General features: G+C 39.2%; 2 protein-coding genes across 5 annotated transcripts in view; one reads left to right on the top strand and one right to left on the bottom strand.

The window, feature by feature from the left end:
• Positions 1–688: 688 nt before the first annotated feature.
• On the bottom strand, positions 689–8346 carry LOC121877088 (nicotinamide N-methyltransferase-like). The gene is made up of 6 exons (XM_042382730.1): positions 8269–8346; positions 3137–3272; positions 2645–2734; positions 1283–1381; positions 842–952; positions 689–695 (listed from the first exon to the last, which is right to left on the bottom strand). The coding sequence occupies exons 2-6, from the start codon at positions 3160–3162 to the stop codon at positions 689–691; spliced, it is 333 nt and encodes a 110-aa protein (XP_042238664.1). The 5' UTR covers positions 3163–3272; positions 8269–8346.
• Positions 8347–8552: 206 nt separating this feature from the next.
• The window catches only part of LOC121877084, a 42337-nt gene continuing 39592 nt past the window's right edge, over positions 8553–11297 (top strand). For 2 of the 4 annotated variants that reach the window (XM_042382727.1, XM_042382724.1), the window contains exon 1: positions 8557–8770. The gene's annotated coding sequence lies outside the window, so the exon portion shown is untranslated. Of the gene's footprint in view, positions 8771–11297 lie in introns of all 4 variants that reach the window. The other 2 variants (XM_042382725.1, XM_042382726.1) reach the window with 2 other exon arrangements.

Here is an 11297-nt window from a genome sequence, read left to right as displayed (position 1 = left end):
AAGAATGAGTGGCAGCAAATGCTGCAGGGGTGTGGTGGCCGGGTGGGAGCAACACTCACTGTAAATTGGTACCTAATATAACAGCTAGGTAGTGACGGCGTGCGGTCTGGTGCTGCCTATGAGACCCCATACAAGATACACTGTAAACATATTACTTCAGATTAGAATACAATTTTACTCTTGAAGAATACACTTTACTCTTGAAGAATATACTTTGCTTGCATGTAGACTAGAGGAATTCTTCTAAAAAAACTTCCTGATGATGATTTACTTAATTTACTTCACTTCCTGCTGTGTGTCGCTCTGAGCCACCAAGAAGAACACGCCCTTGTGATCCGCTGGTTTGTCATGACTCGAGGTCTGACGCTCCAGGGTGAGGAATGAAGCTATTCTCAGTCCCAAGGCGGTGAGGGCGTCGCGGATGTCCCCCTCCTGCAGGCTTACTGAGGGGTACTGACACCTCCCTAAGGTGTAGGAGGTGTTGCCTAGGGCGCCCTGACGACAAGATGTAAAAGGTAGATTTAGGATGGTTTGAGTGGAGATAACACCCATCTATCTATCTATCCTGCACATACTCTTCTTCCAAAAAATATTATTGTGTGTGTGTGTGTGTGTGTGTAAAGACAACACGACTGCACCTCCGACTCTCACAGAAATTGAAAATAAAAATCATTTCATCTAAGGGACACTAAAAACTGCAATAATGAGAATAACAATAATGAAACCATACGACGACGACTACTACTACTACTACTACTACTACTACTACTACTACTACTACTACTACTAATAATAATAATAATAATAATAATAATAATAATAATAATAAGTCTTAATAAGCAACACGCCGCCAGGTTTCAGAAGTGTCACCACACGGCCGACTAACTCTTGGTAGTCCTCAGTCGACCACGAGGTGAATTCTACACATAAAGTTGTCATTATTACGTCATACCTGAAGGAAAAGGGTGTATAAAATATACATAACATACATAAGAATCAGTTAAACTTCATTGATGTAAAAATCTGCGTTCTAGAAACACAGATAATGCATTTTTACTATTTTCTACATGGCATTTGCTACTGTATTTCTCGACTGGTGTTCATTGTATTAATTTATGAAGTCCTGTATTGCCTTATTACAGCTGGGTGAGGTTTCATATCAACAACAAACTGCTTTTCTATAATGTATTTATTCATACTGAGTTGAAATAGAAATAACGAGCATCAGCTCCACGGAACATTAAGACTTACAGTACATGAACTAACTGTACTTGTGACTCACTTCTGACGGATGGGCGATAGAGGTTCCCGTTGGGTTAAGTCACAAGGCAGCACCAGCTGGAATACATCTCGCAGACGTTCAGCCACCTCCTCCCCGTTCCTGACGAAGGTAAGAGTTACATGCAGGAACAAGAATACGCTTTTAGGCTAAATCTCCTTAAAAACTGTTTTCGTGAACTCGGTCCAGTTAGGGTTCATTATTAATAACAGAATTAAACCGGACGGCCTTCCACCCCCCACCTCTTCCTCCCGTCCACCATCAGGCCAGTGTTGCCCTTCCTCACTCCCTATTGACGAAGCTAAACGTCTACATTAATGGAAGAAATCTGTTCAGTATAATGCAATAATTAGTCAATTCAAGTTTAAAGACAATCTCATGACAGCAAGAACGTACCCGGCATAATTGTGTATATTCTGGAAGAAGAGTTTTGTCCTGTTTCATGATCCCCCACAATTATCATAATTGCGGGGTAATAATTGGCCCTGGTTTGGGTGGGACAGTGACTCCACAACATACAGCACATTTATTAGGAGTTAGAAATTTTACACACTTTCTGTTTCATTGCTTACAAAAATCCCCATTTTCACTAAGACGTATACCAGAGTTTATTAGCCTTTCTAGCTGAGCATACAGTATATTGCCGTTTAATGCACAAACATTACGGATATAAGACTATGTTTATACCAGCTCACCCTATGACGTGATTCTTCGGTACCTTTTCAGCAGTAATGGATATTTTCAATTACATGTGATGATAGAGCGGTTAAATTAATTTTTAAAGCTTTTAATCATATTTCCAAACTTTAAAATCAGAAAATATTTGGGTAGAAGCCTAACACTTCCTCTTAAGTAAGTCTCCCTTCAAAATATAGATGATGTTTACACGTTTTCTATGATTTGAGTTATGTATTTGTTTTCTATGTACGGCCAAATAAATCAGAGGGAATAATCTGATTATTATTTTCCTACATATTATGCCACTGACATAATCTTCCACTCAAGCGATTTACAGATAATTTACCTTTTTAACCCTTATGGCAGCAATATACCAGTACACCGGACGTATGAACATTCTTCACACTTCATGTTTCCCTAAATGTGTTGCTCTCCGGTAACATGATCCAAGCAGTTACAGGTTGCACCACCAGCGCCGCCATGATAACCACGAGTTGCTATGCCAGACGTCACGTAAACTGAACTATCTCGCCACGTCAAGGTCATTTACTTAACCCACGGGAAACAGCGCCACGTATTCACATAAATCTAACGTTAATTCAGATTCCATAATGAGATTAATACCTTTCTTTCTGTCAACTTTAGAGAGAAAGGATAAAATGAGTAACAGACCGCCCATACACGCACCTGGGAGGCATCAAGGAGGCGAGGTAGGTAAAGAAAGGAGTCCAGTCTAGTGCCTCCTCTCCTCCCTCCATCCACGCCTGCAGCTCCTCCCTGTACACACACCAACACTGATTAAATTCCATATACGTTTACCTTATTTGACGTCTCTCTCTCTCTCTCTCTCTCTCTCTCTCTCTCTCTCTCTCTCTCTCTCTGTGTCTGGATTATACGAAAAAATTTTAAAATATATATCAACCCCTATGAAGGTCATGAATAAGATATCAAGTATCTCATCTGTTGTAGGAAAGTATCTCACCTGTTATGGAGAAGTAACTCACCTATTGAAGGGAAGTATCTCACCTGGTGTAGGGAAGTATCTCTCCTGGTGTAGGAAAGTATCTCACGTGTTGTCGGAAGTATCTCTCCTGCTGTAGGGAAGTATCTTACCTGGTGTAGGAAAGTATCTCACCTGTTCTTGGGAAGTATCTCACCTGTTGTAGGGAAGTATCTCACCTGTTCTTGGGTAGTATTTCACACATGGTGAGGGAGGCGGTGTAGTAAGCAGCAGCGGCAGCATACACAGGCACAGGACCACACCCAAACTCCAGCAGGCGACGCTGACGAGGACTTCGACCCGTCAGGAGTGACTCTGGGGAGAAATACAGAAATTTCAAGGCATTTTCCTTTTTTGTTAATATGAGACTGTGGAGCAACAACGGCCTATGCTCTCTCTCTCTCATTCCAAAACACTTGAGACTTACAACTCGTTTTAATTTTACGGATAAACTTATCTCCTCATCACACAACGAAACAATTATTTTCATCTTTGTTTCTCTATCATGGTGAACCAGGTCCTTTGCTCATCACATTGTTAGATAGATAGATAGATAGATAGATGGAACAAGTAGTCTCACCTGTATTGAACGCGTCGTGGTAACACTTGAGGAAGAACTTGACCTCCTCGTCCAGTGTGTGGTAATAAGTAGCGTGGTACTCCTTGGGATCAAACTCGCCCTCATACTGCCTCCTGATCTCCCTCACTCGGCTCGTAATGTCACCCTCACACTCCTCAGACATTTTTAATTTGTGGGTTTTTTTGTGATAAAGAGACAATTATCAACAAAACTGACCAGTGTGAGTGAATAAAGCCACCGTCTTCCTCGTTAGGTGTGGTAGGTGTGAATGAAGGAATCCATTTACCCTTTCCAGGCCAGAGCGATGGTCTTTCTTAAGTTCCACCTCCTGGCCACGCCCCCTTCTTTCGTAGGTCCTCCCCTCTGCCCGCTAGTCACGCCCTCTAACCTATAGTTTTCTATTTTATTAGGTCAAGTTTCCACAATAAATAATTTTTAAGCACTGAACAAAATATATTGATCTGTGAATGAATGCATTTTAGTTTTTAATCTGAAATTTTGTACTATTGAAGAACTTATTTTGAATTTCTACTATTTTGAAATCGACAAGAATTAAAAAAATATATTATTCGTATCATAATTTGACAGGATATCAAATATTGTTTTCTTTTTATTATTATTATTAGTAGTAGTAGTAGTACGTTCTTGAAATCGCTTGAACAGTTATTTATAATTTCAAAAAGCTTGCTTAGCTTTCCCTTCCCTCCCTGCCTCCCAAGAGCAGACAGGCGCGTGCCGGGTACTGTCACCGTCACCGCCCCAACCAATCGCCTCGACTGAGCTAGGTGGACAGTCCGCTTGCTATTATTCCCTATTACTTTACTTTCCTTTTCTGTTTTTTCCTTCTCTCTTTCCTCTCCTCTCTCCTGGCAAGGGCATTTGCCACTTTACTTCATTCTCGCCATAGTAGTAGTAGTAGTACGCGGGGACAACGAGCCTTCTTCGACATAAGGATTTTTTATCCCATACCCGCATGTCACCGCAACCTAGTTCTCGATGCTGCACACAGGAGAACGAGAACAAGATTAGGGCATATGGGGAGAGAATTCAGAATGTTGATCAGGGCAGCTTCACTCCTCTGGTGTTCACAACCTCTGGCGCGATGGGACCAAATGCAAGATGCTTCTACGCCAGACTCGTGGAGGTGTTATCTGAACGGAAGCAGCAGCCCAGAAGTTACGTCACAGCCTGGTTGAGATGTCGACTGTCCTTCTCTCTGCTTAGGTCAGCATTGCTTTGCCAGAAGGGAACGAGAGGATCGGCCCCAAAGCCGACAACAGTCGCAGATATCGACTTTGAGGCAACAATCACTGAATGTCGCATAGGTCTGCGGCTCAACTAACTCAACATAGCTAGGATAGCTATTTATATATTAGGATATTTCATTTTAAGATAATAAAATGGAGGCGAAGGTGTGGCTATTGGGGGAGGCTGGAGGCCACGTTTTAAAAAAAAGTAGTAGTAGTAGTAGTGCCACTTTTCACCTGTACTTTATCTCTCCCTCTTTTATCCCTCTTCTCCGTCTCTCCCACACACCATCACTCCTTTTCACGCTCCATCATTACTCCCTCACTCCTCCACCATCACTGCCCCACAAGGCCATAAATTCAGCCATATCAGTTTATTGTGCTACGTTAAGGAATATGGGAGGTGTTGAGTTGGGAAGACTCTCGTTATGTTTATCTTTCTATTTACACAACCATATATCTATTTGTATATCTATACTCTGTATCAGTCTGCCCAACCATCAATATATATATATATATATATATATATATATATATATATATATATATATATATATATATATATGTGTGTGTGTGTGTGTGTGTGTGTGTGTGTGTGTGTGTGTGTGTGTGTGTGTGTGTGTGTGTGTGTGTGTGTGTGTGTGTGTGTGTGTGAGCTTTTATCCCTTCTCATTACAGTCTCCACACAAGCCTTTATGGCCGGGACCTCAAGGTGACATTGAAATAGTGAGCAACAACTTTATCGGCAGAAGGATAGCGAACTTTCGTCTACCTAGTAAAAGAACGTTCATCAGCAAGAGAACGTTCTTCAAGCAGCCGAACGTTCGTCTGGCAGCCGAACGTTCGTCTAACTCTAGCAGAGGATCGTTTAGTTCGACAGAAAAACGTTCAATGTGCAAGAGAACGTTCGTCTGGCAGAAAAACTTCGGCCTGGCAGAGTAACGCTTGTGTGGTATATCTCCCACTACTCTATTTGTGGGGTGAAGGGTGCGAGGACTCATCTGAAATACCCCACCCCCTAAAAAATCATTTTCTCCGGAACATGAAAGTATTTCTCTGTATGTGAATTACAGCCTTGAATCGTACGCGTGGCAAGTAAGACGAACCATTCTTATGACGCTACACCATGTAGGTATACTCCATGCGCTAAATTTGAACTAAAAATATGCGCTACACAATCTGTCCAGTGTAAAACCGTCAGTTAATAGACAAGACCTAACTTAACATAACCAACAATAGTAATTTGATAAGGTTTGGCTTATCATTCTGTCACTTTATGTAACTTGCTGACAAAACCCATGACCCTTCAGGCTTTTACGCCCTTAATGCATGAGTCATAAAGGCAAGCATGAACTCCGCATGCTTACCCGATGGGCACTGTAAACGCTTCTGTGCTTCACCTTGCACAGGATGTAAGGGGGTGCCCAATAAACTAGCCCCCTCGTGGACAATCTAATCTAAAGGAAATAGTTTAAAGGAAGGCAGAAATGAGAAATTGGCAGAAATTTAAGATTATATGTAAAATAAAATAAAAACTGGTTTCTCTGATCAGTATTGACAAGAAATACATTTAATAAGCAATATATAAAACAATATTTCTCAAGAGTAGTGTAAGTTCATTTTGTTAAGTCTGATCCCATCAGTGAGGTCCTTACATAAAGTCCAAACTTACAGGCATGCTCTTCTGCCGCCCAATATGATACACCTGTCCTCTGAACATAACCTAACCTAAACTAACTTATTATATTATATTATGTCCTCGGTAAGTGATTGGTTCCTCAACTTCCTTTTAAGTTAGTTTCTATCTGTGTATGTTGTTTCTAATGTCAGAGTTATTACGCTCAGTGCAGAAAGTAGTCTTGGCAATTAAGAAAGATAATATTCATTTCTAGTTGATGTCTTACTACCACTTATTATAAGTTTAATATCTTCTCTAAATATTGTAAACCTTAAACTAAGGCCCCTCTGGGCGTACTCAGCTTTGGACTAGAAATGGAATGAGATACTGTTGCTTAGATCACGAGAAATAGGTCACAGATCCATATTGTTTATTTTGAACAAGTTCTTATCTTCACTGACTGATGACTAGTAGTTACCATCCTCTTACACGAAATAGCAAGGGCTATTGATCATTGTGCGATAAAGTTTTAGTGTCTAGAGAGAGAGAGAGAGAGAGACAGAGAGAGAGAGAGAGAGATCCATTTCCCAAGTTTTCGTCTTGATTTCCAGCAACAATGAGTGCTCAAGCGTGACCTAAAAGCTAAAGCTTTACCTTACACATTGCCTCACGTTACATCACATAGGATTACTCAAGGTTTAGGTTTGCTTTCCTTAATATGTATCAATATATATCAATATATATCAATATATATATATATATATATATATATATATATATATATATATATATATATATATATATATATATATAATTTACGGTTCCGAATAGGAAACAGAAAATAACAGAAAGAAGACATATAGTACAGTATATACCACAGCCCAGCAGCGGGTGGGGGCCAACAGCTGTTCCGTGGCTTTGTTTATATTGGGTGGCGGACATTTAAAACCAAGACACGCTGGCACCTGTGTCCCAGGGGAGGGGTGGCACCCGGGGTCGGGAAATTGGCACCTTGGAACATTGGCTAATTGTATACTGTACAGTATATTTATTTAATTTATTCATTTGTGTGTGTATTTGTGTGTGTGTGTGTGTTCTCTCTAGCACTGACATGAACGTATATTTCTCCAAGCGGCTAATGAGCCCATCAGTGGCAAAGAGAATAAAATTAAAAAGTCAATGTTCCCAGTGAACTTAACTGACAGCTCTCAGCTCATATCTATTTACTGACTATATATGTAGAGAGAATGCACGTGTCTGTGAACTACATGGGTATCCTTTTATTAGCGTCTTGCTTAATGTGGAGGACTGGAGGTTAAGCTTATTCTGCGTGATAATAATTCTAAATAATCACCGTCATACAGTAGGGTTTGTTATGTTATTACTGCACTTCAACAATAAAGACATTAAGCACGTAACAGTTAGCAATACACTAGTTTAACAACATTAACAAATATAAGACAGATCTCTTTGTGTATAGTACGGATAACCGTGTAGGCTTAAGCTACGAGACAAAAAAAATCAAATATTTCATCCAATGACAAAACTTACAGGAGCAATATAATATTTTGCATATTTATTATATTAAAAAAATAAATTAATTCAGAGATATATTCAGAAATTTTCTTATCAATTAATCATTTGCATTATTGTCTCAACTCGATGAAATGTCGAACAAAAGCGAACAAAATATAATAGTGATGCAACACAGCCATAAAGTAACGTCTTTGTCCTCAACTAAATGTCGAACAAATAAGTGAAGGTCCCGGACTCTTCCTGTTATCCTCGTGTATCTTATTTAATGATTCAATCGAAGTAAAATTTCCCTACAGGTTAATAATGAATTAGATTAATGTAATAGAATACCTGTACAGTGTCCCTAGCATCTTCCAGGCGTAGAAAACGGGCGTGAGCTACGTGACGCGGGCGGCCTCAATGAAAACGACACCTTCGATTTTTCTCATTCCTCCCAACCTATAATAAACTGTTCTAAAAATAAAAACAATCCCCTAATATACTCTTAATAATATCTAAACACATCATATCTAATTAAATTATCCTTAAATATATATTAAAATTTCCTCTTGATAATTTAATTTTGAATAATAAAAATAAAGAGATAAATTATTCTCGAATATCTATAACACTGGAACACTTACTCTAACTCGAGCGGTGGAGTGACGAGTTATATTATTCGTTAACTTGTTTCCCTCAAATAACATGGTGTAAACTGTTATTGGTGAGTCAGTGTTATAAATATGTAATACTGTGGAAAAGAACGTCCTATTGAGGTAACTGTGAGGAGAAAAGAGTAAAGAATAACCCCAGATTGATAGTCGTGTGGATTCTGTTGGCTGTGATATTCAAGGTAAAAACTGTTGATGTCGTTTTTATAGACCTGTTTTGATAATGACTAGTGTATTAATAGATTCTGTAGAGCCCTTAGAGAGTGAAGGAAACGGCCATCATAACCACACAGGCCTATAAGACGTTAAATAACATCCCCCCCCAGGAAAGAACATACGCCATTTTGTTTTTATACGGAAGAAGGGCATAACGATAGGGGGAAACTCTAGATAATTTACAAATAATCCCACTATAATCCTCCCTAGTGACTTAAACAACCTATTAGCTTGTTTAAGAGAGGATGTGGGATAATTTCTATGTGGTGTAACTCTGGAAATAAGGGAGGAAAAGGGTTAAAATAGTGGTAATATGTGGTGGAGTAATGCGGCTTGTCGTTGACGTATGGGGGGTAACGGCCTGTAAACAAACGCACGTGTGGTGTTTGAGGGTTCCTTACTTTACTCTACCTCTCACCTGTGGCCTCTTCATAGGTGGGCATAGGGAGACACAAGCTTACCTTACTCTACCTCTCACCTGTGCCCTCCTCATAGGTGGGCATTTAGTTGGTATTTTATCTTACCCTGTTTTAGTGTGTGTTTTAGGCCTAGTTTAAACCTCTTGGGATAGATTTTGGGTGTTGGCTATGTTGATTGCAAGATGGCCTATGAAGGGAAGGATTGAAGATAAACCCTCAGTATTCTTATGATTTTGGATTAATTTTTGTGTTTTTATCTTGGTCAGTGATGGACTGTGGTTTGGGCCTAGTTTAAGCATTTGTAAATGTGTTGATAGAAGGCTAACTGTACTAGTAAAATAAAAAATACTAATTAAGTTGGTCACTTAACCCATGAACCCGACAATAGCCACCATTTTAATTTTTTTTTAGAGGGATGTACTGAATAGGCCTACCCTCAAATAGAATCTATGGATTGGTTTCGTGTTGGCATTGTTATTTAGTTAGGCCTATGAAGGCAAGAATTTTAAGATAATTATAAAAGTACCGGTATTTTCATTTTGTGTTGTAGAGTAACATTTTATCTTACCTGTGTGTTAAGTGTGCTTAGGCCAAACCCATATTTAAGATTTTTAATTTATCAAAGTGTATTTGATCGGGTTGCCTGGTCAAATAACCATTGACTATTTGACTGGCACCCACGGAGATTGTGTATAATTTTAATGGAATTCTGGGCAGGATGGCTGTGGGCATTACATTAGTCACAACACTGTTATTTAAAGATTTTTTAGATTTAGATTGCCCCCAAGGGGGCTAGTTTATTGGGCACCCCCTTACATCCTGTGCAAGGTGAAGCGCAGAAGCGTTTACAGCACCCATCTGGGAAGCATGCGGAGTTCATGCTTGCCTTTATGACTCATGTATTAAGGGCATAAAAGCTTGAAGGGTCATAGGTTTTGTCAGCAAGTTACATAAAGTGACAGAAATATTATTTAAATGTTGAATGCTTAATCACTATCTTCATTAATCATCCTCTGATACTCGAGATATCCCACTTCTCTCATGGACATCTATATTGTAGGTCAGGTCAGGTCAGGTCAACATTTTTTGACATCTACCTGATAGCTGTCTAAACATTATCCGAGCAGGATAGGGCTCGTAGCAATGGATTTAAGTTGGATAAATTTAGGTTTAGGAAGGAGACAGGAAGAAATTGGTTCACAAATAGGGTGGTGGACGAGTGGAACAAGCTTCTCAACTTTGTAGTAAGTGTTGGGATTCTGGAAAGTTTAAAATGGAGGCTAGATAGATTCATGGACGATAGAGGGTGGTTGTAACTCCCGACAGGAGCTGCCGTGCACAGGCCGACCGGCCTATTACAGACTTCATATTTTCTCATGTTCTTATAACTTAAACATTGGGGTGTTGGTTTTCTTAATAAATTGATTAGAATTAAATCCAATTTTATCCTCCTTGTATACTTATTTCTGTATGTAACTACTGTACTATTTCTATTTGATTAAATTTTTTCTAACACAATATAGCTTTTCCTCGACACTTATAACCACCTGGACATACGACCGCCTCAGTTGTACCCAAATTATGTCAAATTACGTATTTTCGAGTCCCGACGTTAGTGATTGCGCTGTGTACTGACAAAATTTTCGTTTGTAATTCACTTTAAAATGGGTCCGACTAATTACCCAAATGTAGCCGCAATGAAGTCAAATAATGGTCCTACATGAATAAATCGGACTGCCAATCACTTGTCGACTAGTATTTGGTTTCACGAAGTCACAAAAAATTGGTAAAGTTAATTTAATCTGAATTAATAGATTGAGTGCATGTACCTAACCTCGACTAGTATTTGGTGTCACAAAGTCACAAAGAATTGGTAAAGTTAATTTAATCTGAGTTAATAGATCGAGTGCATGTACCTAACCTAACCTAACCTCGACTAGTATTTGGTGTCACGAAGTCACAAAAAATTGGTAAACTTAATTTAATCTGAGTTAATAGATCAAGTGCATGTACCTAATCTAACCTAACCTAACACAACTCAACTCAGATTAAATTAAGTTTACCAATTTTAAGT

This window comes from Homarus americanus, unplaced genomic scaffold, assembly GCF_018991925.1.
Source record: "Homarus americanus isolate GMGI-L3 unplaced genomic scaffold, GMGI_Hamer_2.0 scaffold19244, whole genome shotgun sequence".
NCBI lineage: Eukaryota > Metazoa > Arthropoda > Malacostraca > Decapoda > Nephropidae > Homarus > Homarus americanus.
The sequence above is the reverse complement of the archived record's forward strand: the minus strand, read 5'-3'. Positions and strand labels throughout refer to the sequence as shown.